The 20,831-nt window shown below is 37.4% G+C and overlaps 1 protein-coding gene across 1 annotated transcript in view; it reads left to right on the top strand.

The window, feature by feature from the left end:
* The first annotated feature begins 1,095 nt into the window (after positions 1-1,095).
* The window catches only part of LOC121629587 (atrial natriuretic peptide receptor 2), an 81,028-nt gene continuing 61,292 nt past the window's right edge, over positions 1,096-20,831 (top strand). The window contains exons 1-3 of the mRNA XM_041969244.1: positions 1,096-2,064; positions 14,795-14,976; positions 20,351-20,464. Coding sequence (XP_041825178.1) covers positions 1,371-2,064; positions 14,795-14,976; positions 20,351-20,464 — 990 coding nt within the window. The 5' untranslated portion in view covers positions 1,096-1,370. The remainder of the gene's footprint in view (positions 2,065-14,794; positions 14,977-20,350; positions 20,465-20,831) is intronic.

The following is a 20,831-nucleotide window of genomic DNA, read 5'->3' on the forward strand; positions in this document are numbered from 1 at the left end:
TGCCATAGAACCAGATTAGCACTGATACATAGCTTCATGCTAGCGTCAGTTTATTTATGACATTAGTCTTACTATAATGTACAGGGACAAAATCTTTTCTAGTAATGTGCAGCAAAATGTCAATGTTTTGAAAGGATGACTAGTTAGGAAACTACTTTAAAATTGACTTCAAACTGGTGTAACGACACTGGTGATCCAAACAGGTCTTCTGTCTAACTCCAGTGACCTTTCCTATCACACTGAAAGTAATTTCAGGGCATCTAAATAGGAACATTATCATATAATTCAAGTTCAGTGAAAAGCAGTCCAGTTTAATCCTATTATTTTAATTATAGTCCATTCTATTAAAACAATTCAGACAAGACTGAAGTTGTTTTTGGACCTGAAAAAAAGCTATGTAATTAATCTGGATGGCCTTCAGTACTACAGTGAGGAAACTTGAAGTTATTTTTGACCAGGATTTGTCCTTTAGCTCACATTAAAACAGGTTTCTAGAACCGCCTTCTTTCAGTATTGCAAGAATTGGGGACATCCTATTACTAAAAACTGCACTTGCCACCCCATTTTCCAGCAGTATTTAGATTCCAATGATTATGAGGTCTCTAGTGTAGCATAAGTGGCAGACAGGTGGCGACTCACCTCTATTTTTTCTTCCTCAAATAAGTTTTTTTTCAATCGCACACTGCAAAAAATTGCATTTCTTTTAACATGTAAATCTCTGAATTTAGCCGAAAGTCGGATTTGTTTGTTTGTGTTTGTTAAACACGAGCATTTTAACTCCTCGTCTTGGCGCATTTCTGATTTTGTTAACTTATGTCTCTGAATTTAGTTCATTTATGTTTCTCTTACAACCAGATGTGAGTCAGGGTTTGACTTGTGTTAAGCAAAAAATAAATACATCTAACCAGGATGGAAACATTTGAATTGACATGAAAGTTTTAATGATATATCCAAGAGTTAATAGATCATTTGACGGTGATTTATGAAGACTTCGAGGAAAAGGCACCTTTTTGCAGTGTGTGACGTGTGGGGGCTGAGCAGAGCGCTGCTCTGATTTAAGTTACAGTCATCTGGATACATGTTATCACTCTCCGACAGGCTGTTACTGCGAGAACCGCCGCTGCTCAGGGAAACTCGCGTTGGGGAGTACAAGAAGTTAATTTAACTTGGATTTACGCAGCAGAGACGCATGGCACAAACGCACCGGCTCCAGAGGATGACTCCTTTACCTACTCCGTGTGACTTTTAAAGGAGAGAAAGAGGGAGACAGATAGGGAGGAGGACGGGTACTTATGGTTTGGAGGAACTGAGCTGTGTCCCCTCCAAACAGTGCGCTCTCCGTGTCCGTGCTTCGCCATCTGTGAGGAGAAATGGGATGCAGAGGCGCGCTGGGATGCTGCTTGTTCGCGGCGCTGTCTTGCTGCCTCCTCCGCGGCTGCAGAAGTAACATAACCGTGGCAGTGATGCTCCCAGACAACCACCTCAAGTACCCGTGGGCTCTGCCGCGCGCCTTTCCGGCCATCCTCATGGCGCACGAGGACCTGCATGTTAAACACAAGCTGCTACTCGGCCGCACTATCAACATCCTCAACTACAGCACAGAGGACCCGGCCGCGGGCTCGTGCGCCGAGAGCCGGGCGCAGGTGTTGGCCGTGGACGCCAAGCTATACGTCCGCCCGGATGTTTTCTTCGGACCCGGTTGTGTGTACCCGCTTGCGTCCGTCGCGCGTTTCGCGTCACATTGGAAGCTGCCGCTGATCACAGCTGGAGGTCCCGCGTACGGCTTCCATCAGGGGATGGAGTACCGGACCATAGTGCGCAGCGGGCCGTCCACCACAAAGCTGGGGGACTTCGCCAACGTCCTGCACACGCACTTCAACTGGACCTCGCGAGCCATGGTCATCTTCTACGACTTGAGGCAGGACGACCGGCCATACTACTTTCTCTCGGAGGGGATTTACTTAAACCTGAAGGAAGAGATGAACATCACGGTGGAGGCCATGCCGTACAACGAAGAGAGGGAATACGCAGAAGTCATCACTTTCATGAGAGACCATGCAAGAAGTAAGTTTTAAACGGTGGAGATAAATAAAAAAACACACATGTTTTACAAACGTTTGTGATGTAGGGCATTTGAATTAATAAATAAACAGATATTATTTTTCTGCATGAGCAAGTTTTACTACTTGTCTTTAAAGCGCGCGAGGTCATCTTGAAGTGCAGCAGATCAGCAGCTGCAAACAATAAAGATGTCCCTGAGTGGAAGAAACTCTTATGACTGCAGTTACCCTGATCTATAATTAAAACCCACGTTTTAGAGGGAAACAAATGAGAAAAAAATAATAGTAAAAAAGTCAACGTGTATCAGCATCAGTTGGAGGAGTTTTTTTTAACTAGCTGAATTGGAGATTCCTCTTTTACTGAATGAGGTCACCGTGAAGTGTTTCCCCAGCAGATAGAAACAAAAGTGGACAGGAATAAGTGCAGGAAAAGCCTGTTTATTACAGAAGAATGTTTAGGCTGTGGGCACTATGCTGCTAGTTTTATAGCCTGTGGAGGACCACCACCTGCGTTTTTCTGTTAACAGAGGGGTTGAAAGTCGTCCCTATACGTAAGCCCTCTGGGCCAAACAGGCTTTCAAGTGTTTTTCACTTCTGCAACATGTTTTCAATTTGATTACTTCTTAAAACACTACTAAAATCCTCAGAGTCTACAGCTTGTGTAGAGTGTGAATTGAAGTGTTGGTCTGACATATTTTACTAGCTGGCATTTGGCTGTTAACAGATCATAATAACATCATCTTCTTATTTGATTAAATAAAAATCACAGACAGCAGGGAGAGGTTGATAAATCTCTCATCACCAGTCTGTCTTTAAGTCTAATTAACAGGTAAAATACTGAGGCAGATGTCATTTTTGTGGTTTTCGTTGTGTGACTGTATGATTGGAGGCTTACATGTGAAGGAGTGCTATTTAGGTTGATTTGTAAAGTTTTTGTAAATTTAGTAAAAGTGCAAAATGGTTTGTTATGTACATGTATAAATGTATATGGGTTTAAATTTCCTATACAACACACAGATAACCTGAAGTATAATATTAATCTTTTGACATAAAATATACATTTTTAAACTTTTACCATAAAATATTAAATTCAATGTATATGTGTGCTGATTAATAAGAATTTTAATATATTTTTGCAAATTAAGACCAGAGTAAACTTTGGATAAAATCAGTGTTACAATTCTCCTGTATGATAGGTTTTTGGGTAATAGTAACACTGATATGTCATCTACACACTCTGACTTTGGTGCACCATGCATGTTCAAATATGCCATATTTCAGCATCTTTTTGTGAATTAATGCATCTAATTTACCTTTAAAACTGCTGTCAATCACATATTTTTTTTAGATTTTTTTGTCTGATTGCTAAATAGTCAGAAGTTGTCACTAAGAAAAGTCCATTGTCATCATCTGGAGGTGATTTAACATCACAGTCCATTATATCATCTCCAGATTGCTGTTTTGCTGTAACAAAACACTGTTTTTTCTAACCTGACAAAATGTCCCTTTAACCAACTCAGATGTCTGTGCAGTAAATTCTGCTATCCTCAAATAAACAATTGTCTACCACAGAGATATTTGGAAGCTGCAGGATGTCTCAAACATTTATTACACAGTCCAGCATCACGGTGTCGGACATGCTTGGTGACTAACTGTGCATGTATGTTAGGACACGGATGGTGGTCTAATTAAACGGCCAGGTCTAACTTTAACCATGCATGTAACCATGTAAAAATGTGCTTTGTCTATGAAAAAATATCAGTTTTAAAACTTAGACTGCTGGACTTTGTGGTTCAGGGGAAATCTTCACAGCATCATCCATTGTGAAATTAAATATTATCTAAACTAAGTTTCTAATCACACAAATTAAGACACATTAGTAACTTCTGAGTTTAGCATGAAGTAAAAGTAAGCATAGCTCTTGTCTGTTTTAACAGTGAGAGAATCATCAACAAAAAGACAGTCATGATAAAATCTGCTGGTTAGCAGCAACTGTTTGTACAAGGTGGCCATGTTAATTTTAAACCAACAAAGTAGATAAAACTTATATAAATTTAATCCTGCAGTCTTTTAAACTTTGGACACCAGAGTAAAAATACTACCTATAGAAAAAGTAATGTCTGAATAAATTTGTTTTGCTAAAACATCCCTGCTGTGGTGAAGGGCCTACTGCGCTGGGATTGAGCTAGCTTAGCAAAACGAATAAGAGCAGTGGGGAGCAGTTGTAGTTTGTTCCAGATGTCTTGTAGGAGTAGGTGACGTCATTACCAGGTAGTTGGCATTCCAGCTGCACCAACTTGGATAAAACAGCCAGTATGTTAGCATTTACACATGCCGTATAAAAACTAGACAATCACGAACCCACTGTAAAAATGTGCATCATGAGAACATCAGCCTGTTTAGGTGATAATGATTAATACATTATACATATGGATGTGATTTTACACAAACAAGATGCTGTAACAATGTAATTATCAATAACAACAACTCGCTGCTGTTTAGACTAGAAACTTAATGGACACAAAATATATTATAAAGAATTTTAATACAGACAATGGACTTAAAGTGGTACTGGGCCCTGAGTTTGCTTGAAAAAACAAAATCACTTCTTCAAAAATTCCTTCAAATTCCATGTTCTGAGGACAACTGGAATGCACAATTAGACTGATTGTACCCATTTGAATATTTGAATTCAATCAAATGAGCATCCTGCCTTTTATTCCTTTTCAGGCTTTTAAGTATCTAACAGCCACAATAAAAATCTTAAATGCTAGCTAGCAGCTAAAACCTTATATGCTAGCTAGCGGCTAATATCTCATATGCTAGCTAGCAGCTAAAACCTTATATGCTAGCTAGCGGCTAATATCTCATATGCTAGCTAGCAGCTAAAATCTTATATGCTAGCTAGCAGCATCTATGTTTCCACAATGTTAATTTTAAACCAACAAGGTAGAAATCAGTTTTATGTAAATTAACCTCCTGAGTCCTGGCGTGCTCAAAAGAGGACATCACATATTTGGTTGTCTGCACCATAGTACTAAATTCTGTGGATATGGAACCTGTTGAACTTTTATATTGCCATTTGGTGGCGTCAGTAGAGACTTTGTTTTTTGTTTAAATTTGTTTTTCCAGCTCATTAAATAACTCACTTTAAGTTTACCATTTCCATAGCAGAAATAAGTGTTTATTAGTGCTTTCAGAGGTGCTTGATAATTTGTAGCTGTGTTAAAAGACACTAACAAAGCTCTGCTGCCAACAGGAAAAACTTGTAATGAGACGGTTTCTTTTAGGAGGGCAGTTATAAATAATCTAGTTACAGCTTGGTGATCACAATGGGTCCTCCGCAAGTTTGGTTAAGTTCCAGAAACACGTTACATAGATAATGAGAGATGTTGGCTCTACTTCAAACGTGTATCTGCTAAGTGAACAGTAACTTCAACCTCTGGAAAGTGGTGGGATCCAAATTTAAAATGTTGGAATAAAATGAAATGTACATCCTATGTTTGTTTCGTTTTCCTTGTTTAGAATTGTTTCAATCTAATGGCTCTATTAAATGCGAATGAGTGTCTTTGTATTTAGTATTCAGAAATGCTGATCCTGATATTGAGCATGTGCGAAATATTATTTCACCAGGAACATTTGGAGGGAATCACTTTTGGAACAAACTAAACATTTCTGTGCACAATCTGCTTCCAACCAGTAAATCTTGTTTTATTATGGTTTCTGGCACAATAAAATAAATCAAGTATTGGATATAATTATTATCAATTGTTACTTTAACAGTGTAAACATAATCAAAGAGTGACACAGCGGCAAGGAAAGGAGGTGAAAGGGGCAGGCCACTCATCCCCACACACTCCCGATGAATTACAGATGTGCCACAGTAAGCTGAAGGTCATGAAAGCTAATGGTTTTGTCAGGGCATGTCCTGGCTCGGCTTTCAGCTCACTTTTTTCCCAGCAGATATTCTACAGACTGTCAACTTTGTTGAGTAACTTGATTGCAGACTGGGTTAAAATAGCAGGAGATTTTAATGTGCAGCCACTCATCACTGAAAGATGATCTGGTTTCAAAGTTTTTATTTTAATAGCTGGAAAAAAAAAAAAAATCAGATTTGGTTTTTGAGAACGTCTAGTATTTTCTACTAGACGAAACTTAAATTTTTGTCTTGAATGAGAACAGTACAGCTTCAGTGGTAAACTGACAACATCAGTGAAAATTAGGACGTCGATAGGCTTCATTTATTGCATGAAATGCATTTCTAACAGGGAGGATATGGACATGAATCCTCTATTATAATTTCTGTCAGTAGTAGCACACAGCAGCAGAATACAATAATTCTTAATGGTATAATTAATTTTAAGAAGAATCTGACCAGTGCCCACCTACGCTGCAGAAAGCGGATAGATGGATTAGCCACCATGAAAGGTTTCATTCATTCAAACTCATTGAGGATGTTGCTAAAATAAATCATCACTTAGCTGTTCCCACTTTATAAGGTTCCACCTTCCTTGTAAAAGCACCAGTGTTCACATTTTAGCAGCTTCCTGAATAGACAAGACAATATAACAGCAGTTACACCAAATGTGTTTATAAATGTGCACATCTCTCAACATCTAACAAGTCGCAAATCATTTTTATCACTAAGATTCCTGCTGAGAGCAGGTGAGAGAAAACAGACCATCATTTATTAGACTTTTCAATACCTAAAAAAAAGAAAGAAATGCAAATGAGAATGATTTCAGGGAGACTGGACTGCTATGCTCGATTAGGACAAAATAAGGATGAACACAGAGTTTGTGTGTATCTGTGTTTTTTAGCCGTAACTTGACAATTAAACTCTAGCCAGGGTAAAAATGTCAAAAATATAGGAAAGTTTGGCACTAAAGTAAAAATAACTTTAGATGTAATAGCATCCAGTAACTCCAAAAGGTTGTTTAACAGCTGATTATGACACAATTTTTATCAATTTAAAAACACCTATATAATCCTTTCCTGTCACCTATCAACAAGATAAAGGGATGTTATACTGTGTCCGGTATGGTTTCTTGGACTGGACCAAGAAAGTTTGCAGAAATTAGCTGCCAGTTGTTTTTCAGAGAAGTAAAACCTTTCAATCTCCTGTATTTTCTATCTCTAAGCTGTTTCTGTCCCCTTCAGAGCCTCTATTGAAGACATCACAGTTGGTAAATGTGCGTTTCTGTAAAGAAAAACTGAACTGTGCCCACTCCTGCAGCTCTGAGTGCAGCTCCCTCACTGGAAATTCGTTCATCCCCCTCCAAGTGATTCCCATCAGGGAAAATAGCTAATAAATACCTGCAAATACAGCAAAATCAATACATGCAGGACTCACATGAAATTGATTAAATACATGTTTGTTGTACTCATAAAGCATCTGTTAGTGGCAATTTTTGACCAAGATGGAGGTTTGAGTCTATTTTTTGTTCAAAGGAGAGGTTGAAATGGTGTAACAACAGAGGCCAAATCGAACCTGGCAAAATCTGAAGTGATAATACCTCGATATTTTAACATATTATTGCTATCAACCCAATGCCATATTTCTCTCTGGAACTTTGTTAAAAGTTTGAAATTTTATTCACCTGCATTCATATAAAAACATTAGGTAATAAAAACCTTTCTGCATTGCTCTTTCTATTTGTAACTGGATGAAAAGAATGTTTTGTGCAACAGTGTCTGAATATGATCCAGCTCCTGTTATGCTTTTCAGTCTGTAGATAGAAGTGGGAAAATCTCAGCTAACACAAGGAAAGACTCCATCAAGCTGCGGTCCCTTTGTTTGGTATGTACACCAGTGGTTCACAGCTCACAGTGAGCGATGAAAAGACTCTTTCAGTAAGGCTCAGGTAATGAATGCTTCAACCTGTTACCTGTGAAAACACCTCAACAACAGGAGAGGAGACAAACTGCATGCTGCTTTTACATATTCTGTTTCTTATGCAAACCAATGCTACAGTGGCGAAGTTGGAAATCACATATTTTACATGCAGAATTGGAAAATCCCTTCAGACAGATTGGGAGATAGTCAAACAAGGCTAATCTCCCTTGAAAAAGACTTAGCGACAAGCCAAACATGACACTTGTTAGAAAATCCAACCCTAATCCTGACAACAAAAACATTTCAGTAATTGATTTGCTTCTTTCTTTTTGTGCTGTGAAGGATAAAAAACAGTGAAATGTTCCAGTTGAAATCAAAGCAAATACAGTGTAGCAAATAATCTACATTGCTTAAAGTTTGAGGGTCTTTTTGTATAAAAAACAGGTTTAAGAGAGCTTGTTTCAAGGTTTCTCTGTATACAGTACACAGTTATATATCTTTTACTACATTCCAAGACACTGATACAAAATAGAAAAAAACAGAAAAGGCAATAGGAAGTGAGTGGTAATTCATTCTGATGTGTACTGAGAGAACATTTTTAGTAAATCAAGGCCATGTTTGAGACTTGAAGCAATAATAACAACAGCCATGACCACGGCGAGGTTATTTTCCTCAGTGAGTTTAAATGACACCATGAAGCTGAATTATTTGGCTAGTTTCAAATACCTTTACTTATGCTCAAGGCTCTGATGGAAATCACTATGTTTATGGAGAAGTGTGCCATACTTGACGTGTGCCAGAAAACGTTTTCAGTTTAGCCTGTATACTAGTGTCTGAGACTTTATCCTTACAGAGTCTTTTTATGGCATTCAGGGATGATGCACAGTGAAAACTCTATTTACAGCTCAGTGTGCCTTGCATATGTGACTGAGGTAGTGATTTCTACATTTTATTACATAATGACACTGTAGCTCAATCTAATCCTGAAACCCTGCAGTCAATACGAGGTTTTCTGCTTTGGTTGTTAGAGTGTACCAGCAAAGGGGGTGTGGATTTGAGTTTTTGGCTATTGTGCTGTTATTGTCGGACTGGCTTGCATTATATTGAGATATGTGTCTTTTATTGTGCCCTCTCTTTTGAGACAGCAAGTTGATCTTATTGATCTTGAATGCATTTTTGTGGTTGGAGTTAGGGATGTTCCGATACCATTTTTTTCTTTTCTTTTTCTTTGATACCAGTTCCGATACCTGGGGTTTAGGTATCTGTCGATACCTGAGGTTTAGGTATCTGTCGATACCGAGTACCGATCCGATACCTGGGGTTTAGGTATCTGTCAATACCGAGTACCGATCCTTTACCTGGGGTTTAGGTATCTGTCGATACCTGGGGTTTAGGCATCTGTCGATACCAAGTACCGATCCCATACCTGGGGTTTAGGTATCTGCTGATACCGAGTACCAATTTGATACCTGTGTTATTTTATTAAGAGGTCTGCTAAATTTATCATATAAATAAATAATATTTATTATAGACTTTGAGGTATGAAATTGTTGCTGCTATCATCAGTGGCCTGGTGTAGGAATGTGGGATTGTGACAAAACACTTTAGTTTTCAAAGACTAATTTATTGAATAACTCAAATATATATTAAAACTGTCCAAACAACTTTCATCACTGAGGTGTGGATCCTGTTAAGATATGTTTCCCCAAAGCAGGTATACAAAACAGTGAGGATTAAATTCAGGATCCAGCGATTGATATGAGACCAGATCACATGCTGATTCAACGCAATCACTTCATTCATAACCCTCGAAACACAAAATGCACCTAAAATATAAAAATCTAATTATTCTCCTGAGCTCAGTCAGACATTTAAATGAAAAACAATCTGCTCTTTAAAAAAAGTAAAATGTATTTCAGGATTTATTTTCCAGTTATTTGTTTTAAAACAGAAAAATAGAAAAACACTGTGAGCAACATGCATATACCTTCTGCCCAACCCTGTCTCTTTATGCAGTTCTGCAATTTACTATTCACTTACATCTGGGGTCTTCAATTTTTCTCAGACCATGGACCCCCGAACAGATGCAGAGATGGAGGTGGGTCCACCACGCAGCGGACTGGCATGTGTCTTGCCAGCTCGTATGTAACTGTTAAGTTTGTTTAGCTCAGTTAAAATGTTGTTAAGATGTGTGAGTTCGGTGATCCAGACACAGTTACTGTGCAGCAGCTCTGTGAGCTTTTGGAGAAGCAAAAACATCCAGACAGATGTGTGTAATTCCAGCACCATGACAACAGTGTTAAAGCCATCGAACCTCAGAGTGGTTCAGTAGCACAGAGAAGAGACATTGACTAATCTCTTTTTGACTATATTGACACTTTTCATGACTGAGTCCGTGACATTTCACAGTTCTTGTCGTTGGCAACAAGTCATGTAGCATGCACATCCTTTACAAGCCATTAGTCCTCTTTTTTAAACCAGCCACTTAGTAATTCAATACAATCTGTGTCCTTAAAGGTAAATCCAAACTCTAGTTTTCTGTATATTTCTGGGTCTTCTTTTGTTTGCATTTATCTTATCAGCTACAAAATCATCAGCAGGTGCTGCCTCACCATTTGCTTTTCCACCGGTGGTTTCTGAGGTGGAGCAGATCTCTTTTGTGCTCAAGGAGTTTTTTTTTTGGTTGAGTTACAAAACTCTCTATTTTTGCTCATGTACTGGTCTCAGTAGTTGGTTGAAGATAAAAGTGGCTGTGTTTTAGCAGGATTATTTTGATCTGATTGCACAAGATTCCTGGGTAAAATTAATTACATTATTTTATCATTAATTTGTCTTGTTTATTTACTGAATTTTAACTGAATAGGGTCTCATGGGAACCTTGAACCCTCCGTTTATCCATTCACTACAGTGTGTTGGATTCATGTTAATGTGAATTTAAATGTGTGTGTGTGTTGGGGGGGGGGGGGGGGGGGGGGGGGGGGTGGGTTAATTAAGTAGTGTCCAATTGCTTTGTGAAATGTTTTATTTTTTACTACTCTAGACTGAGCAGTTATATCTGTTTGCACAGGAAGTCCCTTTACACAAAACGGCCATTTTGCCACTATAATTGGCTTGTAGAAGAAGAGTAGTCTGCAGAGGCCAACAACAAAGAAAAGTAAACTGGAGGTATTAGTAGTTGTGGATGCTGTTTTGTGAGATGTTTGAGGGTACGCATTTGTTAAATGAAGAGTCATAATTATAATTTAATGGGAGAACAGGGAATGGAGAGTGAGTTGACCTTGTCAAAGAGGCAGAGACATAAAGAGGTAAGGAATTTTTAAGGATGGGTAAAACCAGAAAACAAGAAAAAACACTGGGTGGTTCTTCCCAGATATGATTGCTGAACAGAAGTGTCAGGATAATGCACCATGTCACAAATCTCAGATCATCTCTAACTGCTTTCTAGAACATGACAATGAGTTCACTGGACTCCACTGGCCTCCACAGCCACCAGATCTCAGTCCATAGAGCAGCTTTGGGATGTGGTGGAACGTGAGATTCTCATTATGGATGCAGCCGACAAACCTGCAGCAACTGTGTGATGCCGTCATGTCAGTATGGAGCAAAACCTCTGAGGATTGCTTTTAACATTAACAAATACATCAATTTATTCTTTTGTCATCCATGAAAATTCAACTCACAACAAATAACAAAAAAGAGCTAAAAGCAGCAGATTGAGCAGATAAAGATTAAATTTAAAATCCTTGTTGCAGATTAACTTTTATACCCAACATTTGAAGTTGCTTTGTGTGAAGTTAAAGCCAGTGAGACTACTACAACACAGGAGGACATTTTCCCCAGCTGTGTAGCTCATTTATCTTGGGAGTGGTCCAGGAGACTGCAAGACTACTTGGCATGGTGGGCCACGTTGGAAGAGATGAGAGTTAAGGTTTAAGCTGCAGCCGAATTCAGTCTAACACATGAGGAAATGTCTGCTAACTGGGAGCTGTGCCTCGGAGCTGGCAGCAGCTACTCTGACATATGCTATGCATGGAAATAATGCTTCGTTTTTTTATTCATGACTCAACAGCAGCAGGGTGTAGGTGGCAGGGTGAAGGTAGTGGGCAGAGTCTGAAAAAAAGGTCTCGGGTTTGATTCTCATCACTGCAAATACAGATGCGTTTGCAGTGATGCAGTTTCTCATTACTTGCTTCTTACAAAATTTTAAGTCCAAAATGACAAACTTTCCATTCATGCTGGTGAATCCGTGAGACAGAAACATTCCCTGTTTCTAAATGTTATTCACTGAGTATTGGATGTGTAATTTTCATGTTCTAATACTGATTAAAATCAAAATTTTTTAGTTTTAGACTCTCTAAAATAAAGTTGGTCAAACATTTATCAAAATATAACGCAGTAAGAAGTACACACAGCGGCCACTTTATTGTTTGCACCAGTACCAGGTTTGATCCCTTTTGCCTTCAGAACTGCTTTAATTCTTGGTGTCATAGGTTTAACAAGGTGTTGGAAACATTCCTCCGAGATTTTGCACGTTATTGATATGATAGCATCACATCTGTGTTGGCTGAGGCTTTAAAGGTCACACACCTGAAACAGTTTGCCTTTACACACTGAGATTCTTCCAGACTTTCCGAATCTTTTCATAATATGCACTGTAGACATTAAAAGTTCAAAGTTTATTTTATTTTTTCATTTAGTTTTATTTTTGTTTGTTATTTTTCTGCAAGTTTGGATTAGGAAATATTATTTTAGGCCGGATTGATGACTCTTTAATGCTGTTTATCATGAAAGGCATGCCCTTATAGAAAAGCATGTGCTTCACATGTGATTATACATGAGTTTCACATGTTGTTACCATGAAAGTGTTCCAAAACCACATGTTTCCCATGTGCAAAATATGTGTTTCACAATTGCAAAACTGTGTGGGGTCTAATGTAAAACATGTGTGGTTTCTCTGTAAGGGGAAACGCAGTCCTTACTTTAAATCACTTTAAAATACTTCAAGACTTTGGTGGATGATCCTTTTATATCTAATCCAGACACCCTCACCTGTCAATTAACCTGCTTGTTTACATAAATATTCTGACTTTTTTTTTTTTTTTGTCTTTTTTTCCTTTGTCCCGAATTTTTTTTAGCTGCGGTGCCGGCAGCAAATTATGAAATTGCTCTATCTTCTGATCAGTTACTACAAAAATTAATCAGTGAGGAAACTGAAAACCATATTTTTGGACTTTATGGGGTTTTGTAATATTCATATTACAAATATATATATATATATGTTTTTCATCTCCTTCTTGGCTTTCTCATCATTCTTTAGAAATCATTTTGATGAAGCTTGACTTTTATGAGAATCAGGCATTGCAAATTTGAAACATGCACCGACTGATCTTGTCAAAAATGTGCCAGAGAGCTCTGGTCTTAACAGAGATTATTATTATTGTCAGACTGACAGTGAGTTTGTGTGCAGATCAGTGAAATTGCAAGGAAGCTTAAAGAAATTTAATCAAATAGAAGCAAAAAGTCCAGCCTCAGGAAATGTGCTGATTTGGATGAATAGGAATACCTGGCAGCTTTCACATCACTATCACAAACACATTATTACAAGAAGCTGCAGCTGTTTGCTTTAATGCTGCCTCTGTTATATTCTCGGTTTTATATTCCTTCTCTTAGATTTGGTCCATTAGAAATCGCTGGTGACAAAGAATGTACCAATATACATCCAGCCGTGGGGGAAATTTGGCATTTGGATTTGCCATAACGAATCTTAAGTTTGTATATTAGCTTAAAGGGGACATGTAAAGATGATAACATGCCCCGCCCATTCTTTTAACAAGCCCCCCTCTCCCCAAAGCTTTCCAAACTTCTCTTGCTTTTCAGTTAAATTTTTAGGCCTCTCCTGTTGGGGCCTGTTCCAGATGTGAGCTGGCTCTGCATGTTTGCACAGCCTTGCATCTGGAGTTTATCCATGTGTGCACAGCACCTGCAGGCTGTTAAGTCCAGCTATTTAAATATGGTTCAATGCTGGAAGCAAAATTTATCCAAAAAGTGGTGTATGGCTGTTAATAAGTGCTGTAATACCAACAATTAACCCCTTAATGCATATTTGCAATTTTATTTTATTTTACTTTATTTTATTAATTTATTTGTTTTTATTTACTTTTACGTATGTATTACCTTTATTTAGGTTTTAATTAATGCATTTATTTGTTTCTAATTTAATTATTTTTTCCTGTTTTGTTTTTCCTGTACTTATTTTTCTTTTTATGGAAATAAATTCAGACGTTAAGGAGTATTTTAAGTGTAATCATTTTTACTTGTTTAATGAAATCAAATTTTCTTTGACACACTGTTAGGCATAATTATGACAACTTAAGAGCTCATCATCAAGAACATAGCCAAACCTAAAAGATGGAAGGTGTGGATCCAGATAATCAATCCCATTATCCTGTATGATAGCCCGTGGAGCCTTGGAGGCTGTATCACATTCCACAAAACATACAAATTACAAACTTATCATTTATTTGTCTCAGTCAGAATTTTAAAAATGTTTTTCTTGACGTTGACCAAGTAGAGCACAGACCACCCTTCCTTACACAACAAGGCAACATTAAACAGACCAAAGGACAGAAAAACTAACAATTCCTTATATTTGACAACTCCTTTTCAGTGGCGTTTCACAGGCCATGGAAAACTGACAGCTACTGATCTGTGACCAGTCAGAATAAGATTATATCTATGTAAATGTTATTACACAGAAGGGGTCTTTCAAGTGCATTTTACAATTGCTTCTGGTAATTTAAGATTTTTTAATCCTACAAAGTCTATTTTAGGTGATATATATCCTCTTTGAAATGAGTGATTGAGATATGCGTCTTGTTTTTTGCTGTTTTGTCTGCAGTCATTTACATCTGCGGCCCCCTGGAGACATTCCTGATCATCATGAAGCTATTTCAGAGTGAGATCCAGGACCCAGAAAACTATGCTATCTTTTATCTGGACGTGTTTGCAGAGAGCTTGGCTGATCAGAAACCGTGGAAGAACCCTAAGTTTGAATGGGCCAATCCCATTGAGATCTTTAAGGTACTATGAACACATAAATGCTCACATTTTATGTATTGGACTTTTGTAGCCGGAAATTATACAAACCTCCCAATTGGTAGCTGGACTTTTGTGACTGCATTGCCCTCTGCATAGTATTAACAATGTTTTAATGACATTCTATGTCGGCTTGGGAAAACATTAACCAAAGTGTGCCATTTAGAATAGCAAGTGCAGCTGTATGTAAATGACAGACATGTTTAAAAAAAGCTTGCATACACTCTGATGAGCTGAGGAAGTTATGTTCAACCCCTTTGACCACTTTAGGGAGTCAAATTCTTTCATGACATTAATGAATGAGTGGATGTGTTCTCACAGGAAGCCACTTAGCCCTACAAATTGCTGCTCTGAGAAGTAAGACAGTATAGTCACAAATGTATTTTTCTCTTAATTTATCTCCCTAAATGCCAAACAGGCTTTTCTCTATTCTCTTAATTAATTTTTCAGAGCTTTGGGAGAGTGTTTTTTATGCATTCAATTTGTTAAACTGGTTTGATGTTGAGGCTGCACCCATAATCTGACCCTTTAATGCGATACCCAAGGAAATATAATAACAATTGTAATACTTAAAATATTTTTTATAGATGAATGGTTATGAATTACAAATATGTGATCAGATATAATGCAAGTTTATCCTATGGTCATGGTTTATTCTGATTGGCTGTAAGATGTCAATAAACCTCTCTAAAGAAACTAGATTAGCCTGTACCTGATAAACCAACATCTAATAGATGCTCTTCTCATAAAAAAAAACTGACTTAAAACAAATTTCTAAACTTCTTCTGTCACAAACTGTCTGGAAACCTTGACATTAGCTATGAAATATTAATTATATTATCCATCCATGTATACCACATTGTCCATTAAGGGTCTCGGATAAGCTGGAGCCTATTTAGTAGGTGAGAGGCAGGGTACACCCTAGATAGGTCACCAGTCCATTGCAGGGCCAACACAGAGAAACAAACAACCATTCACACTCACTCCACTTGACCTAACATGCATGTCCTTGGACAGTGGGATGCTGGCGTGCCCAGAGAGAACCCACGCATACACGGGGAGAACATGCAAGCTTCACACAGACAGGTCACTGTTGCTTGAACCAGCAACCAAAATATGTCTATGTACATATAATTTTTAAAATTCATATAAAAAATATATATATTTAATTATTATATTATATATATATATTTAATTTGTTAATGTCGATCTCATTTAATTTAAATGCCTTTCCATTTAGGATTTTGATTTGACCACAATTACATTAAAATAGAACCACAATATTAACTCCTTGTTGTTCAGCATACTGTCAAATAATTTTCTTTTGGCTCCAATGTTATTGACTACATTTTGCTAGCATAATGTTAGCTTTCAAGCTTGTAGCGCACGACAGAATATGTAGAAGGTATTATTGTCCACATCCAAAATTCAGTGTCATTAATGTCAAGAAATTGTATGACTACCGTATTTTCTCCTTACAAAACAACAGATAACAACTTCATCACCTTTTGTTGTGTCTTGCTATGTCATGACGTTACTGTTTAGCATCTTGCAGTGTTGCTAATCTATCCCACACCTGCTGTCATGTAAACTTCCTGCCACTCGCCCTATAGCAGCTATGATAGGTTCTAGTGACTTAGAAAGTCCTCCCACTGCCTAATTTCTAATGTTCTTTAGTGTCTTCATTAAAAATGTGAATATTGTTTTAGGTATTCCTGTGTGACCAGGGAAACTGGGCTATGGCTTGTGGCAACCCTCAGATTTTGATCCTGAAACACATGATAGTAAAAACTAATTGTCTTAAATTTGTCTTTAGACATTAAGCATAGTGTACAATAAGTGGTATAATTCCCCTCAATGTGTCCATAGTCTGGTAAATAAACTCTGCAGAGCCAACAGTGAGCCTAGCACATCGTCAATCTGTTCCTGATAAACATCAAACCTTAGCTCTTGCTACTATCGTGATGTGTTTGTTAGTGTTGGATTTTTTTCAAGGAAATGAAAAATGTAATGAATTTAAAATGTCATAAATATTTTTTGTGTTACTTTGTTCAGTTGGTTTATCAGCTGGTGATAAATGACTTTAGCATTAGACATATTTACGTCATTGAATTTTGACCTGCTCATAACCTTGGCTGGAGAGCAAAATTTTAGCTCCAAATGTACCAATCATACAAGGGTTTAATTTGTCGGCAGGCCATAACAAGGCTCATTATGGTAATAAGCTCCTTTTTAGAGCCATTAATCCTTCTGGAAGTCTGTGGTCGATTTTCAATCACTGTTGTAACATGAAAAAGAATCTGGAACTTGTCTAGTTAAGGGTAGCGCTAAAAGACTTCATAGAAATGCCAAAAGCTTGTTTTTGAGACTGCTGGTTCATAGACAGAATCAAAGGTCAGTTGAGGTAAATATTTGCGCTGAAATGTCTGGCTGAAATTGATTGCTCTAAAAGCCTGGCCAAACATTACTGCTCCCTGACTCTATTTGTGATGTTACAGCAATTTGTGAGCAGTATTTTTCAAAACATGAAAGAAGTGGACGTACAGTTTGCTTGAGATGCAGTCAGCCATTTCACATCATATCATTTAATGATTTTGGATGATTTAGATAACATAATTAGGCTGTGTGAAAATATTCTACATCACACACACATGCATTGATTATCTTCTATACTTATGAACCTGGTACATTGCAAAGATAATTCTAATTAACTATTAATTTTAGTTTAAAAATCATTAAGCTCTAAAATGGTTTTCAGATTTAGTTTAGTTAGAATTTTACATTATGCAGCATTGCATTTATTCCATAGATGCCATAAGCTAGCTGTTCCTTGCTAGCAGTTGCCCAGGTGTTTGGAACGTTCATTAATAAGACTCATTTTTACAAACTGTCTCACCAAATAAAAATAGTTATGCTGCAAAACATTTTTGACTAAGTTACATTAAAGAAAACTGCAATTTATGTGTCACAGCACAAGAAAATGCCAAGCCTGTGCACCATTAGAGTTCACACAGAACAGAACAGCGCCGTCTGCTCAGTAATGTCAACATTGCTCGACTCATCTTAAATTGTTGAGTCTGCAGGAGCTAAATCAGTTTGCCTTATCAAGATGATGTTTTTTGTAAAGAGACATGTTTAGTTTCGCTCAAGTCCATGAATAGATGCTCTAATATTATAATGAACTATTTTTTGTGTATTCTCCATTTGTGAACGACCTTACTATCTCCTGAGTTGCAACCCTGCAGCAGTATTGAGTTTGGGGATTTGATCCACTTTTTGTTCTTTTGAGCTTCCTACACAACTTCTGTTCTTCAGCTTGGTACTTTTTCAGCGAATGTTGTGTTTGCTCTGCAGAAGTCTTTCAGTGTTACATTTTTTTTGTTATTTGCTCATTTCTTGGCACAAAGAAGCAGTTGGGTAAGTTAGCATCGTTGGCAGTGATCACAAATAAATCTGTCCACACAGAATTACTCTGGTGCCAGGGAGGAAGGGCTGAAGGGCTGCATGCGGGAAATTAATTGTTACATGGTATAGCAACTCATTAGCTAACACCTTGGAGGATAGACTATTTTAGAACAGAAAGACAATGACAGTAACACCATTTTTTGGTGCCTTTCTCTCTGAAATTCAATTTATGAAGCTATTTTCACATAGTGAAAAATCACAAATTGATTTTTTGTTAACTTTGTCATACCCGATTTAAGCTTTACAAAAAGAATACACCAAGTCAAAGCATAAATGTGCTGTCTTGTTTGCTGAGGTTATCAGTGTAAACAATATCTTCTAGTAATAATAATGAGACGTTGACCGGCTCCCTCTTACCTGTTTCAGTCAGCAGCTGCTCACATTTAATCTCAGATCATGTAATTACTCTGGAGCCATCAGTGTTTGCTCTCGTTATCACAATTCTTCTTTATCTTGTGACAACAAGTTAATTAACTAACAGCATCAAAATATAATTTCCCACATGGTCACACATGCTATTTTATGTCCGTGAGACTCATTTTACATTTCACCATTAAATATATGAATATAACTGTATTATAAAGTGACAGAGAGTTTTCATCAAAACCTAGCTCAGAAACTATGTTGAAGACATTTGGATGGTTTCACAAAGGTTTACAGACTTTAGGGGGGGTTTTGAGAAGGATGGTGTTGTTCCCATTAAGCTCCTGTTTCTTTGTTTCTGATTTCAGTTACATACAAAAAAATGTACCAAAGTGTTTGGTTCGAAAAGCAGCAGCACACTTTGAGCCTTGACTGTCAGGATGCTAAAAGCTAAATGAATGTTAGCTAGTGATTCAATTAGCATATCAAAAAGATGGCAATGAGTTTGGTTAGTGCCCACATAATGTTGTTTTCTGCTTGTCATGCTTTATTTTTTTTTTATTAATTACATGTTTTTATATTATCCCAAATAAATAGAGATAGTCTCTGGTCACATTTGAATGTCTTGAGGAAAGATTGCTGCACCTAGCATCTTTTTCTCAGAGCCTTTTTTGTGCAGCTGCTGGGTTGAAAATGTATGAACTTTTAAAAAGGCATTGGTGCCATCATGGCAGCTTTTTGCTCAAGCAACCAGTCATATGAGCAGAAACTGCCATCCATGTACTCACAGACAAAAACAAAAAAATAAAAAAGAGGAAAAGAAATGTTTGTTTTTGTTTTGTTTCCTAAAACAAAATAAAAAAAAAACCGGATAACAAACATTTATCCTTTTCTGAGCTGTGCTCAGAACAGAAATGAAAAAAACAGATAACGATCACCTAGAATTGATTTCTTTTTTTTTCTGAGGCAAGTGACATGACCTGAAAGTGATCTACCAAGTGCTGTTTTGATCACAATAACTGCAATTTATTGCAATTTCTTTTTGAGATTAAAAATATTTTTCATTCATTCTTTCATTGCCAGTGTCCAGCTAGCACTTTCCTACTAGAGAAAGGCACTATGTGGACACAAGCCCTCATGCATATGATGTTAAACCAGGGGTGCCCAAGTCTAGTCCTAGAGAACTAATAACAAGCATTTTTTATCCACATCCCTTCTCTAACACACCTGAATCAAATAGCTGAACTCCCTCGTGTGCATGTCTTTCAGCACTGCATAGGCCTGGTAACAAGTCATCCATTTGATTCTGATGTGTTGGAGAGGGGAAGCATCTAAAAACTATAGGGTAGTAGCTCTATCTTAAGTGTTAAGAATAAAAACTACAACAAATATTTCAATTCATAATATTTCTATTGTTATTAGAACATAAAACATAAGACAAAAATGCAGGAGATTTTAATATTAGCTCATTATGTGTTTAAGTATATTGTCCATATTGTTGTTAATGCTGTTTTCTTTGTGCTTCCTCCAGTCTGTTTTCGTCATAACATACCGTCCTCCGGATAATCCAGAATACAAGGAATTTCAGAGGAAACTCCATGCCAGAGCTCAAAGGGATTTTGGTGTTCATTTGGAACCATCGTTGGTAAGTAATAAATACTCAAATCCTGAGAAATTTCTACAACTTCCTGAATCTTTTTATTCACATAAATCATGTGCATATGGATACCTAATAATGCTATCTTCTGATTGTTTGCAATGATGCTAACTATTAATTCTCATACTATGGTCATGTTTTTGATTAAACCGAGACCCTAAAATGCCGACTCGGAAAGAACACTTTGACAGAACCTTGAAGAGGATCAAAAAAGTTTTTATTGCTCAGACAATGGTAGCAAAACTGTAAAAGTCCTTAGGGGAATCCATAAACAGCTATCAAAGGCAGCAGTCCTGGGGCCTCATTTATAAAGCTGCCGTACATACAAGAACCGGCATACGCCAGTTATAGTCAA

The sequence above is a fragment of the Melanotaenia boesemani genome, chromosome 19 (assembly GCF_017639745.1).
Source record: "Melanotaenia boesemani isolate fMelBoe1 chromosome 19, fMelBoe1.pri, whole genome shotgun sequence".
Lineage (NCBI taxonomy): Eukaryota > Metazoa > Chordata > Actinopteri > Atheriniformes > Melanotaeniidae > Melanotaenia > Melanotaenia boesemani.